The following is an 18512-nucleotide window of genomic DNA, read 5'->3' on the forward strand; positions in this document are numbered from 1 at the left end:
GCTCACTACTGGTGCGGTTCAGTCACGGCTTCATTACACTCCTAAACCTCAACATTTATACGAGTGCTAGTAAACTAGATAAACATCTGATACGACTGACGGTGACTAGTTAGGTAGACGGTGAGTGGGTGGTTAGGATGGGATGGTTAGATGGTTTTGCTGCTTGATCAGATAGGTAAGTTGGTAAGCGGATGGACATGTTGGTTAGAAGGATTGCTGGTTAATTAGATCAGTTAGTTGGCGAGTGGGTGGTTATGTCGGTTAGATTGTTTGTTGATTGTGTTCAGATGTTTAGTTAGACTGTGAGTGGGAGGTTACATTAGCCAGATGGTTTGTTGGCTGTGGTTAGAGTGTTAGTTAGACGTTGAGTGGGTGATTATGTTGGTTTGCTGGTTAGTTAAATGGGTTAGTTGGCGAGTGGGTGGTTATGGTTTATTTAATGGATTGCTGGTTAAAACCATAGTGAGGTTTGCTGGTTATAATTGAATGGTTATTGGGTGGTTATATAGGTTAGATGGTTATTTATGAACTAGTTAGATGGTTCATTACATTATAGATTAGTTAAAATTTAAGTTAATATGGGTAAATAGTGGATTGTTAGTTAGATGGTTAGACAGTTGGCTGGTTGGTGGATTACATGGTTATATTTAGATGATTAGATTGTGGGTTGTTAGTTAGATGGTTAGTGTAGGTTATATTGGTTAGCCCGTTGACTGGCTGGTTCTTTTGTTGATTAGATGATTATTTGTGTGAGTCATGTTTGTTAGCTGGTTAATTGATTAGATGTTTTTGGTTGGTTAGATAATTATGTTGTAGGTTAGTAAGTTTAGATAGTTTGATCATTCTGTGGTTAGTTAGATGTTCATATAGATGGTTAGGTACTTGAACTGTTACACGGTTAATTGGTTGCTTTTTAAGGTGATATTAGTTAGTGGGTTAGACAGTGGGAGGTGTTGTTGGTTGGATAGGTAGAAACTAATTAGTTAGATGGTTGGATAACTGGTTGTTAAGTTTAACCATGGTTAGTAACTAGGTGATAGGTTATTAGCTCTAATCAGTTGGATGGTTAGTTAGTTAGTTACATGGATAGTTAGTTAATTGGTTACAAACCAGGCCTGTGAGATGCTCTGAATGTAAAACACAGGAATTCTGGTCTGTTTGTTCTCATTAGTAACTACTAATACTAACTAGTACTAAGTAAATAGGAAAAACTTTCAGCTGACTGGAGAAAATCAGACACATCTTGAAAAGAATTCAGTTTTGTGATGCTACAGTCTCGTAACGTTGGAATAACTTTGATGAAAAGTGATGAAAGATGGAGGAAAGTCGTTCTTCATTCATTTTTGCTAAAGTTTCATTTTTCAATTTTAAAATAAAACACTATTTTTTTTGTTTTTTCGCTCCCAGGTTTTGGTACTAAAGCAGAACGCTCAGCCTCACGACAAACACGCAGCAATGCAGATCCAAAGTCCTACTGCTACCGGCTGGAGGAGCGGAGCGTGAGCTGATGCTGAATTTACTGATTACGTGAAACAACCGACGGCGTTCTAGGTCGGCTTCAGCGAGGCTGTAGCAGGGTGTTATTCAGAGTATTAGGCAGCCATTTTGAGTTCTCGTTAGCACACACTTTGAATACTGACGATGGATTTCTTTCGGTTTGGACCTTCCTTGCACTTGATGGAGAATCTGAAATTTGCCGATGCTGCCAGATACGCCACAAAAAATACTGTATTTAATATTGTTGATAATAGGCTTTATTATAATCAGACATTGTATTATAAGTTTATTTAATTTGATAGGCTAATAAAATATTTCCAATAATCACTCTGTCAGAAGTGTCTGAGTTTTTTTTTTTTTTTTTTTTTTTGTACTCAAAGAAAGCGTAGATTATCGAATGTTTAAATCATCTGTTTTTGAAAAGAAGAAACATCATCCAAAGAGCGCAAGCCAAACAGTCACAGGCTTCGTCCCAAATCACACGGCGTGTCTTACAGATAATAAGTCGCTTCAGAGTGTAAAGTGTAACGTAATTGTACGCCTACTTCATCTTGTTTCATTGTAGACGGTGAAATAATGTACCATGTTGGCTGAAATTGTATAGATTTTGACCAGATCTTCTGTTTTTGGTACCTGAAACTGTTACACAGCCATCTCGATGAAGAAACCCTGCATCCATGTACTATCCTCCAGCTCTTCTTCTGGTCCCGATCTCCATGTTTCCACTGCAGGAATCCTTTCAGGAACTTGGAGGAACAGCTTCTCTCCTGCTCCACTCTGCTCCCAAATTGCCAGCTTCTTAAAAAAGTAATAATAATAATAACTAATGTTTCTGTTTCTGCAGTGGAGCAGTTCAGGAACTGTCTATCTCTAATTTAAGATCTGCTTAGTTCTACAGAAGGTTCCAGAAACTCTGTGGAAAGCATCGTTTGTGTACCAATAATCATAACTTTGAAAACAGGTTTCTTCTCAGGTTGTTCCACAGTGTGTCCAGCGTCCATCAGAAGCTAGCATCCGTAATGACCATTAAAGTAGGTCTCTTTAAATCTTCTCATTAAATCTTTTTCCACAGTTTGGAACAATTCCTACTAATGCTGTATCTTCCCTTCGAAAGTCCCCTACATAGGCTTTAACCTCGGCTAATTAGCGTATAAGAATAGTAACTCCTTAACTCTGGAGGTGGAATTAAACACACACAAACAGACGATTTATCTCGGGGTCACTTCAGGTAATGGTTTGAGGAAAAAAAAAACATGCTTTTTTTTTTTTTTAAACCAAGTCAGAAGCTCAAAACTGCAAAAACAAGTTGTATATATTAATTTATTCTAATGTAGTACAGTGTTTTACATACAATAACATATTTATCGGGCCTAAAAGGTCTCACAGTACCGTAATGTAGTGTGTACACATGTATATAAAAGATTCCTCATTCCAAACTGTGCACTCGTAGCCTCGCAGTCCTCGTTTACATCTTTGATAAAAGTTGATAAAAGTTGTTTGTGTGTCCTTTGGCGGTTATGTGAATATGTTTATGTACATAATATTATCTGATATTATTAAGATATGAAATGCAGAAGATGTTCAGAGCTCAGTATCTAAAGAACTCAATACATACCACCTTTGATACTTTTTAAGTGTACACATGTTGCTTTTTTCACTTCTAATGATGGATAAACATTTTTTTTACTAGGTAAACAGTTAATCCAGTCTAACTAGTTTCCTTGTTAAACATCCTTATCACACACACAGCAGACTAAAACGTGAAGTGATGATTTACGAGCGCTGGTCCACGACACTGTGGTTTAATTACTGAGGTAAAATGGGTTTCAGAACACACACACACACACACACACACACACGGTAAAACCAGATCTCAAATCTCAAGGTAGAAGTGCAAGAGCTAAAAATAAAACACCTCCAAGCCCTAAAAATGATATTCACATCTTCACTAAACACGTTCGGTCTTTGATCAGTGTGTGAAACGTAAATAAAGACTGTTTGAGATTTGTTCCATGAATTTGACAAATAATCTAAATTACACAATGTTCCCTTTATCCTAAATGTAGACAATCACCCAAGATGTGTTTGCTCTTTAGCTTAGCACTGAAGCTAACACATTTTGCTGACTCCGGTTGTCCAACATGGCGCGCTCCTATAAAGTTAAACAATGATATTTCATTCATGTTTACAGAAATTTTTTTTTGAAACCACGTCAGCACAGAGTTTGTTAGCTACATTAGCCTGGTAGCAAAACCTAAGATGCCTAAGTCAACAACCACGTCTTAGCTGATCTGCATTTTCCCTGCTGAAAAAAAAAAACAAAAAACAATCCATTTGGAAATTCTGTTGGTTTCCATTCAAGTTAATGTGAACCTGCTTAATGGTTTCCATCAGGAACAATCAGAAACATCAGATTCACCTGCAATCAAACAGCCAGTACAGACCACCAGAAACACATTCAGAACATCAGTGGACATCTCTAATGGTTTCTGATTATTATTTTCAGCAGTGTGGGATTCTGGGAAATTACGTACGTTTGATTGATCGCCAAACAGTTTCTTTAACTGATACGGTTCTGTGCAAAAGTCTTTAAGTACAAACTTTGTTATAGATGTTTATTTTCTGACTTCTACATTATTGATTCAGTACGAAAACATTTTAGATTCCAAACATTACTTTTCCAGCACAAAATGAAATGTTACAGAAAAATGTTTGTATGTCAGTAAAGAAAGCAGCAGATTCCATAAGAGACACTTTTCAGATAAAAACAGAATGAAGGCTGCTGGGTTTCGCTGCAGAAATAAGAAGCGAGTCGACAGTCAAAGTCTCCAGAAGAACTGTGGCTGCTTCTGCAAGATGCTCAGTAACACTTCCAGCTCATTTCCTTATAAAACTGCACACACTGCACCTCAGATACTGCTTTATTTATTTAAAGTGAAGGATCGTCACATTAAATACTGACTTTGTTTCATTTATTACTGTTTACTGCTCTTTATAGGATTTTTTTTTAATGCAGTAACATTTAGTTTCATTATTTTTGAAGGCGTCTTTACTCTACAGTGTTTCTTTACATGTGACTAAGACTTTTGCACAGAACTGTGTGTAAATTGAACTACAGCCGGCTTAAACGATGGTTTTGATGGTTTGTGATGGTTTTAATGGTTTGTGATGGTTTTGATGGTTTGTGATGGTTTTTGATGGTTTGTGATGGTTTTTGATGGTTTGTGATGGTTTTGATGGTTAGTCTGGTCTAAAATCAGTCACTCAGTAAGTGTTTGTGCTCATAAATATTTACAATCATAAAACGTGAATCATTTTAAAATAGCATAAATAAATTAAATACTATTTTTGCTCCAAATAAATGAAATAAACACGATGTGTCCGGTGACGGTCCAGTTATCAGCTATACAATTATCCTGTTTGCGTTTTTTTTTTTTTCAGTCAGGCGCTCACATAAGCCGTCTCGTCCAGATGGGGGTCTTTTGCATCGTCGCACGAGCTGGAGGCGTGGCTGCTGAGGTCGGCGACGCCTGACTCGAGGTCGCTGCAGACTGAGAGATCGTCAGCGTCGGTGGTCTTGGGGGTCGTCGGTGACTTCAGTGGTAGTGTGAAGGAGGGGGCGTGGCTTTCTGTCCCAGGGTTTATGCAGGTGACGTAATCCTGAGGGTTGCTGATGTCGTTTTCTTTCAGCAGCATCTGATACGAATGTTCATTCGCTCCGTTCTTCTTCACCTTTCTCGTTTTGCTCTCTACCAGCTGAGCGAGTCTCTACAGCGGGGGAGAGAATAGAGTTAGAGGACGAGCAGCTGCAACGAAACGTTATTTATTTCCCCATCAGCATTTCAGTTTATCTCACAGCGCTGGTGAATTCTGGGTTCTGATTGGTCAGAAGGTGTTGATTAATTTTCTAGAACAGCAGCTCTGACAGGAGCGCAGCTGCAAATCACAGGTTTATTTATAATTAATGCGCTCGTTTTAATACGTTATTGTTTCTATAGTAACAGCTCATTCACACGGACGCTCCACATAAGCGGATTTTTAGAAAAATTGTTGACACGGTGAAGTTTTCTGTAACATTTCTGGAAGGAGTCTCCAGTGTCAGCGCTTTGTAACAGTCAGAGGTAAAGCTGTAACTTTAAGTTTTCTGACATCTTCAGGACAGAGGAGTTTACGCTTCTTTTGCGGTTTCTCGGTAACAGGCGTAACAAGCTGTGATTTTTTTTATCTTATTAACTTAAAGAGAGAGAATAAAGAGAGGCTGGTGAGGGAACGAGTGTTTACAGCTGCTATAACGTAAGTGACAACAGGAACTCGTTTCAACGACATTTCACAGCAATAAATGTAACTATTCCTGGATAAAAAGTACAACATGATGTTCTTTTATAAACAATCATAACTGTTGCTCTTGTTTAAGAGGAATAAAACTCTTGGAGGTGTGCTGATGCAGGAAAATAATCAACTTCAGGGCGGGTAACAGTAAGTCTGCTTAATCACACCACCCTATTGTTGATTATTTTACTGTAACAGCAATGCACACACTGTTTTATTCCTTAGATAATAACTGTAAAACATTTTATTTGATTTAAACACATAGTCAACTCAGTATCTATAACAAAAAATGGATAAAAAAACATTTTCATGGCAACCATATGGGGTTCTGGTTAGGATAATATAGACACAGGTTTTTAAATGAGATTTAAAATAATATATATATATAATTTATAGAATATAATTTATAATAAAGTGGATTCCAGATTTGATTCTGTATGTTAAGGTAAATCAGGTTGGGGCGGAGTCACAGGTATTCGTTCTCCAGTAGCATTCAAGATACACTGTAATGCCACCAAATACCAAGACTTTATGTTTATTTATGTTAATGAGGGCGGGACATACGCAGCATTTCATTGGACGCAAATAAATCACAGTAAATCACAACCTGGGGGCGTGGCTAAGTGTGTAACCGTGTGTATCTAAGAAGTGTGTTTCAGCGAGTATGTATGCCTTGTCCTTCGTCGGTCTCCCGTGGTACCTCCTGGTGCGTGTTAAGCTCCTCCTCCAGCTGCTGTGACTCCTCCTTCACGGCGGTCAGCCAATCAGAAGGTGACTGATGCGAGGCCCTGCCCCTTTCCGCAGAACTGTACATGCCTTTCCAGAATCTGGAACACACACATAAGATAAACATTTAATATTAAAACAACGGATATGGTTTTTAAGCGTAACGTTATAGAACTAGCTAAACTCGACGCTATCATTATAGAACTCAATGCTATCGGCTAGCTACGCAGTAGCGTAGAGATAAGTTAGATTCTTTATAACAGTTAGCTAGAGATCATATTTACTACTTAGCATCCCAAGAAGGTTACAGTAGTATGCTAAAATATTTTCTTTCCCTCCCTCTACAAGTTTTCTTAAGGAAGAATGGGAGAAAGAACTAGGAGGAAATTTCTGAGGAAATGTGGCAGACGAGTTTAAAGGATATTAACGAACATTCCGTCAATTCCAGACGTTGCCTTATTCAGTTTAAAGTCATTCACAGACTACATTATTCAAAAAAGAAGCTACATAGAATTTTCCAAAAATTTCCCCTCTTTGTGACGAATGTAAATCAGTAGATGCTGATTTGTCCCATAGTTTTATTTTCTGCTCTAGATACAGAGTTATTGGAAAGGAATTTCTGATGTGCTTTCAGAGATTTTTAAGGTGCAACTGCAGCCAGATCCGGCACTTTTCATTCTCTGAACGTATGAATTCATCTCTGAACGCGCAACACAAACGGCTTGCGTACAGGTTAACTATAGCCAGGAAGTTACTACTGATGTTCTGGAAGAAAAAGGAGGCTCCTAAATGTAAGCTATGGCTCGGAGAGATGATTTCTACTGTACATGTGGAACGAATTAGGGACTATTTGAAGGGCAAATTTGAGCAGTTTGACAAAATCTGGCCCCTTTTTCTCTGTTACCTTGATGGAAACCCTACAGACTAATGCATCATTTATTCATATTCTTTCATCATACTTTACAATTTAATGTAAACAGGTCTTGTAAGGGATGGTTTGTGATGTGGGCTGTTTGTTTGTTTGTCTTTTGTTTTGTTTTGTTTTGTTTTTTCTCTCTCTTTTCTCATTTTGATTGTATTCTTTGTACATGTAATAGAGACAAAATGTGTAAGATTGCAAATCTATCTTCAAAATCTTCGTCTTTCAGTAAAACTTATTCGACAAAAAAAAAAAAAAAATTCTTTCCCAATGACTCTCCTTTCTTTCTTTCTTTCTTTCTTTCTTTTTTTTTAAAGAAGAAGACACTCACTTGAAGCAGTAGGGCGTGGTCAGGGGTCTCAGCACGCCCTGAGTCTGACTGTGGTCTGATCTGTACAGAGGGTTTATGAACTCGGATCTGTTCTCCCAAAGACACGGCCACAGCGAGTGAGTCCGCTCTCGTATCCTACACACACACACACACACACACACACACACACACACACACACACGGGTCAATATTCCGTCTTCTCAGTTCGTTGGAATTTATTTTCGCACATGAACGCTCTGACCTCAGGTCCCGGCGCTCTCTCTGGCTGTTGCCGATGAAGTTGCCGTACTGGCAGGAGTGGACGTGTGTGTGCAGCTGCAGGAGGAAGCGCTCGTTAAACTCGAAGGCGCAGGGGAACTGCTCCATCAGCTGCCACACACACTCCAGGAACTGGTCCATCACAGGGGACACCTCTTTAGGGTCTCCGTCCAGGTGAGCGTACCTGTAGAGTAAACATAAAAGCTCCTTGGGTTATGACTGGGTTATATCAGGGTAACCACGGCAACAAACAGAGGTATGTAAAGTTAAGAAAAGTTTTATTTCACTTAATATTTTTGGATTTCGAAAGAAAAAATCTCTACTTCCTGTGCTCTACGTTTAAAAATAGATCAGTTCCACTAAAGAAAGAAGGAAAAAAAGGACAAGAAAGGAATAAAAATAAAAAGGAAAAGAAAGAAAGTTTCAATTTTTTTACAGATGTTTAGATTTGCAGATGTTTCAAATGTACGCTTGTTTACACATTTCAAAGTGCAGATGTTTATATATGCACATGTTTTGATGTACAGATGTTTAGATGTTTTGATTTCAGTTGTGCAGATATTTAGATATGCAAATGTTTAGACATGCAGATGTTTTGATGTTTCGATTTCAGTGGTGCAGATGTTTAGACGTACAGATGTTTAGATGTACAGATGTACAGGTTTACAGATGTTTTGAACATACAGATGTTTCGATGTACAGACCTGTGTGAGAACTTGTGTCCAAACGATACCCAGTCTTTCTCTATCAGCACCTACAGAGACACAACCAGACGTCTGGGTTTATTATTTTCCCGCATTAGAACACTGAGAGCAATAACAAAGCTCGCTAATCCAAAAAGCACCCAGTGGGAGGAGCTAGAAATGACAACGCAGAGTGGGCGGAGCTTCATTTTCATTAACATTGCTTCCATGAGTGTTGTTTCAACAACTGACCATCAGTGAGATAAATACGAGACAGACGTCCACTGAGAACAAATCTACAGGATAGTGTTACAGTGATGTGTATAGTTTATGTGTTGTGTAGTAGACGTTAGTGTGTTTATGACGTGTTGTGTAGCAGATGTTAGTGTGTTTATGACGTGTTGTGTAGTAGACGTTAGTGTGTTTATGACGTGTTGTGTAGCAGACGTTAGTGTGTTTATGACGTGTTGTGTAGCAGACGTTAGTGTGTTTATGACGTGTTGTGTAGCAGACGTTAGTGTGTTTATGACGTGTTGTGTAGCAGACGTTAGTGTGTTTATTATGTGTTGTGTAGTAGACGTTAGTGTGTTTATGACGTGTTGTGTAGTAGACGTTAGTGTGTTTATGACGTGTTGTGTAGTAGACGTTAGTGTGTTTATGACGTGTTGTGTAGCAGATGTTAGTGTGTTTATGACATGTTGTGTAGTAGATGTTAGTGTGTTTATGACATGTTGTGTAGCAGACGTTAGTGTGTTTATTATGTGTTGTGTAGCAGACGTTAGTGTGTTTATGACGTGTTGTGTAGTAGATGTTAGTGTGTTTATGACGTGTTGTGTAGCAGACGTTAGTGTGTTTATTATGTGTTGTGTAGCAGACGTTAGTGTGTTTATTATGTGTTGTGTAGTAGACATTAGTGTGTTTATGACGTGTTGTGTAGTAGACGTTAGTGTGTTTATGACGTGTAGTGTAGCAGACGTTAGTGTGTTTATGACGTGTTGTGTAGCAGACGTTAGTGTGTTTATGACATGTTGTGTAGCAGACGTTAGTGTGTTTATGACGTGTTGTGTAGCAGACGTTAGTGTGTTTATGACGTGTTGTGTAGCAGACGTTAGTGTGTTTATTATGTGTTGTGTAGTAGACGTTAGTGTGTTTATTATGTGTTGTGTAGCAGACGTTAGTGTGTTTATGACGTGTTGTGTAGTAGACGTTAGTGTGTTTGACGTGTTGTGTAGCAGACGTTAGTGTGTTTATGACGTGTTGTGTAGCAGACGTTAGTGTGTTTATGACGTGTTGTGTAGTAGACGTTAGTGTGTTTATGACGTGTTGTGTAGCAGACGTTAGTGTGTTTATGACGTGTTGTGTAGCAGACGTTAGTGTGTTTATGACGTGTTGTGTAGCAGACGTTAGTGTGTTTATGACGTGTTGTGTAGCAGATGTTAGTGTGTTTATGACGTGTTGTGTAGCAGACGTTAGTGTGTTTATTATGTGTTGTGTAGCAGACGTTAGTGTGTTTATTATGTGTTGTGTAGCAGACGTTAGTGTGTTTATGACGTGTTGTGTAGCAGACGTTAGTGTGTTTAAGACGTGTTGTGTAGCAGACGTTAGTGTGTTTATGACGTGTTGTGTAGTAGACGTTAGTGTGTTTATGACGTGTTGTGTAGTAGACGTTAGTGTGTTTATGACGTGTTGTGTAGTAGACGTTAGTGTGTTTATGACGTGTTGTGTAGTAGACGTTAGTGTGTTTATGACGTGTTGTGTAGCAGACGTTAGTGTGTTTATGACATGTTGTGTAGTAGACGTTAGTGTGTTTATGACGTGTTGTGTAGTAGATGTTAGTGTGTTTATGACATGTTGTGTAGTAGATGTTAGTGTGTTTATGACGTGTTGTGTAGTAGACGTTAGTGTGTTTATGACGTGTTGTGTAGTAGACGTTAGTGTGTTTATGACGTGTTGTGTAGTAGACGTTAGTGTGTTTATGACGTGTTGTGTAGCAGATGTTAGTGTGTTTATGACATGTTGTGTAGTAGATGTTAGTGTGTTTATGACATGTTGTGTAGCAGATGTTAGTGTGTTTATTATGTGTTGTGTAGTAGATGTTAGTGTGTTTATGACATGTTGTGTAGTAGATGTTAGTGTGTTTATGACATGTTGTGTAGTAGACGTTAGTGTGTTTATGACGTGTTGTGTAGCAGACGTTAGTGTGTTTATGACGTGTTGTGTAGCAGACGTTAGTGTGTTTATGACGTGTTGTGTAGCAGACGTTAGTGTGTTTATGACGTGTTGTGTAGTAGACGTTAGTGTGTTTATGACGTGTTGTGTAGCAGACGTTAGTGTGTTTATGACGTGTTGTGTAGTAGACGTTAGTGTGTTTATGACGTGTTGTGTAGTAGACGTTAGTGTGTTTATGACGTGTTGTGTAGCAGACGTTAGTGTGTTTATGACGTGTTGTGTAGTAGACGTTAGTGTGTTTATGACGTGTTGTGTAGTAGACGTTAGTGTGTTTATGACGTGTTGTGTAGCAGACGTTAGTGTGTTTATGACGTGTTGTGTAGCAGACGTTAGTGTGTTTATGACGTGTTGTGTAGCAGACGTTAGTGTGTTATTACCATAAATCCTTTAACGGTTCTGTAGTACGAGTCTAGGAGCACACTGGCCACGGAGCAGGCCTGAGCCGTACGATCCCATCCATCAGAGCAGTGAACCAACACACTCACCCCTTCCTCTGCTACAGCCTGGACACACACACACACACACACACACATCCACAGACACACACACACACACACACACACCCATACACACACACACACACACACACAGGATTACTTCTGTTACAAATGTATGTTTAATGTGCCTTGTGTTGCACTTTCACTTTTTAATAATGGTTTCACAAAGCAGCAGTGAAACTTCCACCTCTGATTAAATCTGAGATTATTTCTTCCCTTTTAAAGAAAAAACTCATTTTTCACAGTGAAACCTTTTCAGATCGGACTTCAGACGAACATTAATCCGATTCTGAGATATTAATCTCAGGTTAACGTAAGAGAGCAAAAGTATTAGCGTTATTCTGTTATAACTTTACTGTAAAACTAAAACCAGGAAGAAACAATAACGGCTTAAATATTAAATGATCTTTAAATCAGGTTTACAGTTTAGTGCAACTGGATTAATGCACAAGATTTAATCCGAGTTCAAGACTTAAGTCTTATTCATAATCTTATTGGTCAAAGCCCATTCTAAATCTTCCAGTTTAACAATTTATTTTAAAAAATTGTGCTAGAGTTAAACTAAGGCTGTTTATCTAGTGTACATGTTTGTGATGGAGCTCGGAAGTGTTACTAGAGCAGAGTCTTAGCCACTACACACACACACACACACACACACACACACACACACACACACACACACACACACACAGCTGGTGTGTACCTTGGCGATGAAGACCCCGGCATCCAGCACTGCTTTAATGTGTTTGAGCCAACCGGAATTCTCCAGCCCCCACAGGAAGTCGCCCATCGACGGAGACCTGAGATCCCCGACTGCAACACAGCACAGAAGCTGTTGATTCATTTTCTACACCAGCAGCTCCTCCTAATACGTTATCGTTTCTATAGCAACGGCTCATTCACAGGGACCTGTACGTCGTAAAGGCTCTACATAAACAGATTTTTAAAAACTCGTTAATGCAGTGAAGATTTCTCCAGAGTAAGGAGACGTTTATTTAGCGTTTATGGAAGGAGTCTCCAGTGCAAGCGCTTTGTAACAGTTTTAAGTTTTCCGACATCCGACGTCTTATTAGCTTCAAGAGAAGGAAAAAAAGAGAGGCTGTTGAGGGAATGTCTGTTTACAGCTGCTATAACGTAAGTGAGAACAGGATCTAATGTGTTCCGCCACAACCACAACGTTAAATGTAACTTAAAACAGATAAAAAGTACAACATATCGTTCTTTAATTAATAAAAAAAATGCAATTGTTGGCATGTTGCTGTGGTATAAGGGGAATAAAGCACTCCAGGACTTCTGGGTGATAACAGTATCTCTGCTTTGTCACACCGCCCCGTTACTCGTTACGTGATTGTTTTGATGATGTCACGGCGCGGTGATGATGTCACTACACACCTTCGATGAGTTTCTGCTGGCTGCTCCTCATCACGTGGATGTTCTCGATGCCGATGAACTGCAGCCTGATGTTCATGTAGTGGTCCTCGTTCTCATAGCCTTTTCCAGCCGCCCGATTGGCCATCGCATTCAGCTACACGCACACACACACACACACACACGTCTTATATACTGAAACTGACAAATACAGCTTTTACACACTACACACTAATGCAACGCCTGACCTTTGACCCCTCACCTTCGGCCGTGTGTCCACCACGTACATGTACTCGCTGGTGGGGTTGGACTTCATGATGGCCTGCAGCATCTGTTCATCTTCTGGAGAACGAGTGCTGAAACCGGAGAGAGGCTGACTGCTGCGACACACTGCGGCCTGCAGAGAGAGGGAGAAAGAGAGAGAGAGAGAGAGAGAGAGAGAGGGATGAGGAATTAGAGACAGTAGGGTGTAAAGCCACTGATTTGTGCCCTCTGAAGTGCACTACGTAGGCAGCATGAAGTACACGAGTGGAGAAACAGCACGTACGCCGGTGTCTCTGTGGAAGTAGGAGAGAACAGGAAGTCGCCCTCGGCTCCTGAATTTGGCGCTGCCCACGATAACGGCGGGAGACGCTGACTTCGGCACGAACAGCTCCGAGGGGTACGTGTCACACACCTGTCTCGCACACACACACACACAGACGAAGAAGAAGAAGTGGTTAATGATGGGTCAATTATTTTGGTGAACAGTAACATCACTCAGTACTCAGTAATCATCACTCAGTACTCAGTAATCATCACTCAGTACTCAGTAATCATCACTCAGTACTCAGTAATCATCGCTCAGTACTCAGTAATCATCACTCAGTACTCAGTAATCATCGCTCAGTACTCAGTAATCATCGCTCAGTACTCAGTAATCATCACTCAGTACTCAGTAATCATCGCTCAGTACTCAGTAATCATCGCTCAGTACTCAGTAATCATCGCTCAGTACTCAGTAATCATCGCTCAGTACTCAGTAATCATCACTCAGTACTCACTCTGTACTCGTGGTTGGCCGGAGTGATGTGCCAGAGGTTGCTGGGAATTCCCATCCGGCTAAACTCCGCACGCAGATCCAGGAAACTCCAGGCCTTCTCTCTCTCCTCTTTAACCACGCTGGGCAAGTAAGAGAAGCAGAAGAGCTCTCCGTAACGCTCTGAGAGAGAGAGAGAGAGAGAGAGAGAGAGAGATAGAGAGTGTGAGAGAGAGAGAGAGAGAGAGAGAGCTGAACTAGTTTTAGTGCTGTCATATGATCAGATTTGTGATCGGTTGCTCAGTTTCAGCTTAGGCTCCACCCATTTTTGACCCAGTAACCTGCCAAAGTCAGGATGTGTGTTCCTCTCATGCGTGCGTGTGTGTGTGTGTGTGTGTGTGTGTGTGTGTGTGTGTGTGTGTGTGTGTGTGGGTCCTTACCTGGACGGGACAGGTGTGTGAGCGACTCATGGATGTCCACACACTCTCTCTCTAGCGGGAAGAGGAACCGAAACACCTGGAAGTTCTTACAGCGCAGGAGGAGGGGATTTCCTGTGGGCATGGCCGCGGGGCGATCGACACTGCTGATTAGACTGTGCAGGAGCTAACACACACACACACACATACACACACACACACACACACACACACACACACACACACATACACACACACACACACACACACACACACACACACACACACTGCTTAGTGATTCACATCCTTATAGACAGCATGGTGATGTTCTGGAATGTTCTGTCACTCTACATGGTGCTGTACAGGAAGTTGGTGTAATTCCTAACTTCCTGTCTCTTGTGCAATACGTTCTGTTCTGACAGAGTCACATGACATGAAAGAGGATGTTGTGCGGCTTTTACTTCCTACCCACGTCTCTTTGCGTGCGTCCGAGTTCTCCACGAAGATGGTGTGTGTGGAGGACACGTACAGCGTTCCCACGGTGGACTTCCGGGGAATCAACCTGTCAATCATACGCACGTTCTCCACCTGCCAGGACGCAGGAAAACACAGGAGGCTCAATTTCACACGACACGCCGCAATCGGGACTGACTGAGATTCTTAAAGGAAAGAGACTGATTTAAAAAGCGAAATTAACGGTAATAAATAAATAAAATAATTAAAACACGCTAGAAATAAGAGTAAATAACGTCACTAAAAATAATAATAAAAAATGTTTATGTTAAAAAAATAGCTAATATAGCATGTACAAAAAATAATTAAAATTTCAAGAACAAATATAAAAAATTAGAAACATGATAATAAAATATGTGATATATAATATATAATATAATATATATAATATAAATATAAAATCTACAATTAATGTCAATAAACAAATAAAATATGTTGAAATTAATAATAAATAATGTCACCTAAAATAATTTTGTAGTTTATGTTAAAATAAAAACACTAAAACATGCACAAAAAATTATGGAATAAATTACAAATGAATGAATAAATGAATGAATGAATGAAGGGAAAAACTATTTTAGGAAAAAATATTAAAATGAAATTGACAATACTACATAAAAAATATTGAGACAATAAATTAGTAAATAATAATAAATAATTGATATTTCAAAATAAAAACAAAATGAATGGTTTAAATAAGTAAGTAAGTAAATAAATAATTAAACACTACTGAAAAAATAATTATGCAAATAAATAAATAAATAAGATAGATAGATAGACAGATAGATAGATAGATAGATAGATAGATAGAGAGGTCACGTGCACTCTGCTGCCAGTAGAATAAAAAGAGGATGGGGGGTATATGGAGGAGGAGGAGGAGGGATACAGAGGAGGCAGGGGGTATAAGGAAGTGGAAGTGGGGGGATATGGAGGGTGGGGTAGAAGGAAGAAGGAAGAAGAAGGAGGGGGGTAAACGGAAGAAGGAGGGGGTAAACGGAAGAGGGAGTATATTAAACGGAAGGAGGAGGTGGGGGTATATGGAAGGGGAAGGAGGGGGGTAAACGGAAGAAGGAGGGGGGTATATGGAGGAGGGAGTATATGGGGGGGGGTAAACGGAAGAAGGAGGGGGGGTATATGGAGGAGGGAGTATATGGGGGGGGGTAAACGGAAGAAGGAGGGGGGGTATATGGAAGGGGGGGGGGGGTAAACGGAAGAAGGGGGGGGTATATGGAAGGGGAAGGGGAAGGGTGGGGGGGGGTAAACGGAAGAAGGGGGGGGTATATGGAAGGGGAAGGGGAAGGGGGGGGGGGGGGGTAAACGGAAGAAGGGGGGGGGTATATGGAAGGGGGGGGGTAAACGGAAGAAGGAGGGGGGGGGTATATGGAAGGGGGGGGGGGGGGTAAACGGAAGAAGGGGGGGGTATATGGAAGGGGAAGGGGAAGGGGGGGGGGGGGGGGGTAAACGGAAGAAGGGGGGTTGTTTGGTTCTGCGCGTCGGTAACGGCCTGTCTCTGAGCTCGCGCTGCCAGATGGCGCATCATTTGCACACACACGGCTCCGGTAAGACTGTCAGAGCGCGAGCTGCGGAGAAAACCGCGTGTAAATGCGTGTAATCAGATGGACGGTGATGCTGCGCGAGCTACCTTCGGTGTCCTGATGTGCTCCATCCTCGCGGCGGCGGCGGCGGCGGCGGAGCTTCAATCCCGTGGATCAACGCGGCGCGCTCCGTGTCCGACACCCCATACGCGCGCGCGCTGCCCCCGACCCTGAGCGCGTTAACGGGTGTATATGTGTGTGTGTGTGTGTATATGTGTGTGTGTATCTGTGTATATACCGCGCGCTCGTTTCCCTCCTCTCCCGGGTCCGTGTCGTAGTGACGGTAATATCAGCGAGCCGAACGCGCGCGCCCTCGAGCCGCAGAGACACAGCGCGGCGACGCGGTTTATTCTTCCGGGTTGCCAGATTGACGCGTTTTCAGCTGTAATGGCGGAACAGCAGTGTAGTCATTCTACTGTTATACAACCATTACATCTTTATTACTCACCTTATAAACCATTTTATTTCACAGAGTCACGCATCAAAATGTTCACTGACCAAGCCCCTCCCCTCCCCCTCCCCCTCCCTCCCAGTGGAATGATCCGTTCCCATGGAAACAGATTATATTTTTAATCAGGCCATGAAGTAAACAACAACAACAGCAACAAAATAAACTAGACTGGACTTTTCTGAAGAAAAAAACAAAGTGGAAGTGAAAGTGATAGAGGTATGAAAGAAAGAATTAATTAAATAATCTGATAAACTGATGAAAGAAAGAACTACAGGAAGAGAGGGATGGAAATAAGACAGAAAACAAAGTCAGAATGAAAGAAAAGAAAGTAAAAAATTAAAAGGGAGCTAAACTGAAAGAGAAAGAATAAAAATAGAGGGCAAAGAAACAATATGAAGGAAGATGAAAATCTTAAGAAATAAGAGAATAAGAAAAACAAAATAATAAGAGAAAAAGAAAGTTAGCGTTACCCCCAAATTAGTCACAAATAAATAAATAAATACAAAGTAAATAATAATAAGAAGAAGTAGAATAATAAGAATAAACTGTAGGGGAATATGTGTAAAGTTTATGAATACATATTAAGAACCTGAAGAAGGTGAAGTGTGTTTGTGAATTCTGTAAGAGGTTTTGTTTTGAAGCTTGTGGAAAATGAACTTTCACTGTCAGTGTGTTGGAAAGACAGAAAACTCCACCTGTAGTCCAAACCGTCATGCAGACACCCGAACATTACACCAATAAACCTTACAGAAATGTAGATAAAGGTTCAGCTTAAATGTGGAACAAATCTGGCAACCCAGACTCCACTACCGCGCATGCGCAGCTCGAGCGTGAGCGACGTCCGAAGTGCACGCAATGACACGCAACGCTTTAGTTGCTCAGTGAGTGCGCGTGGCAGCGCCGTGACCTTTTATAGCGGAGTCCATTACTGTTTAATTATTACTGACACTTACTGCTACTACTACTACTAACTCTACTATTACTACTACTACTACTAACTCTACTATTACTAACTCTACTGTTACTACTACTACTACTAACTCTACTATTACTAACTCTACTGTTACTACTACTACTACTAACTCTACTATTACTAACTCTACTGTTATTACTACTACTACTAACTCTACTATTACTACTACTACTACTACTAACTCTACTGTTACTAACTCTACTGTTACTACTACTACTACTACTACTAACTCTACTATTACTACTACTACTACTACTAACTCTACTACTACTAACTCTACTGTTACTAACTCTACTGTTACTACTACTACTACTACTACTAACTCTACTACTACTACTACTACTACTAACTCTACTGTTACTAACTCTACTGTTACTATTACTACTACTACTACTAACTCTACTGTTACTAACTCTACTATTACTACTACTACTACTAACTCTACTGTTACTAACTCTACTGTTACTACTACTACTACTACTACTAACTCTACTACTACTACTACTACTACTAACTCTACTGTTACTAACTCTACTGTTACTACTACTACTACTACTACTACTAACTCTACTGTTACTAACTCTACTATTACTACTACTACTACTAACTCTACTGTTACTAACTCTACTGTTACTACTACTACTACTACTACTACTACTACTAACTCTACTATTACTACTACTACTACTACTAACTCTACTGTTACTAA

The 18512-nt window shown here is 40.3% G+C and overlaps 2 protein-coding genes across 3 annotated transcripts in view; one reads left to right on the forward strand and one right to left on the reverse strand.

The window, feature by feature from the left end:
* Positions 1-1829, forward strand: part of vps37a (VPS37A subunit of ESCRT-I) — a 6870-nt gene extending 5041 nt beyond the window's left edge. The window contains exons 12-13 of the mRNA XM_026947587.3: positions 1-11; positions 1408-1829. The exon at positions 1-11 is cut by the window's left edge and continues 81 nt beyond it. The gene's annotated coding sequence lies outside the window, so the exon portion shown is untranslated. The remainder of the gene's footprint in view (positions 12-1407) is intronic.
* Positions 1830-2799: 970 nt separating this feature from the next.
* On the reverse strand, positions 2800-16792 carry mtmr7b (myotubularin related protein 7b). Of its 2 annotated transcripts, none has more exons than XM_034301020.2 (14): positions 16427-16792; positions 14740-14859; positions 14296-14458; positions 13881-14038; positions 13385-13513; positions 13100-13234; positions 12862-12994; positions 12173-12282; positions 11350-11475; positions 8765-8814; positions 8044-8244; positions 7803-7937; positions 6527-6653; positions 2800-5265 (listed from the first exon to the last, which is right to left on the reverse strand). In XM_034301020.2, exons 1-14 carry the CDS (start codon positions 16448-16450, stop codon positions 4939-4941), a joined length of 1938 nt encoding a protein of 645 aa, XP_034156911.2. In that variant the 5' UTR covers positions 16451-16792; the 3' UTR covers positions 2800-4938. The 2 variants fall into 2 exon arrangements, with proteins under 2 accessions (XP_034156911.2, XP_034156914.2); XM_034301023.2 differs by having other exon boundaries at positions 5055-5265; positions 6499-6653.
* Positions 16793-18512: the final 1720 nt, after the last annotated feature.

The sequence above is a fragment of the Pangasianodon hypophthalmus genome, chromosome 28 (assembly GCF_027358585.1).
Source record: "Pangasianodon hypophthalmus isolate fPanHyp1 chromosome 28, fPanHyp1.pri, whole genome shotgun sequence".
NCBI classification, from domain to species: Eukaryota; Metazoa; Chordata; class Actinopteri; order Siluriformes; family Pangasiidae; genus Pangasianodon; species Pangasianodon hypophthalmus.

Coding starts and splice junctions, on each gene's coding strand:
- mtmr7b (XM_034301020.2), bottom strand. CDS start 16,450: ATGGAGCACATCAGGACACCGAAG. Junction 11,476..12,172: donor CCGGGGTCTTCATCGCCAAG/GTACACACCAGC, acceptor GTGTGTGTCCAG/GCTGTAGCAGAGGAAGGGGT. Junction 6,654..7,802: donor ACCACGCCCTACTGCTTCAA/GTGAGTGTCTTC, acceptor TGTGTGTTCCAG/ATTCTGGAAAGGCATGTACA.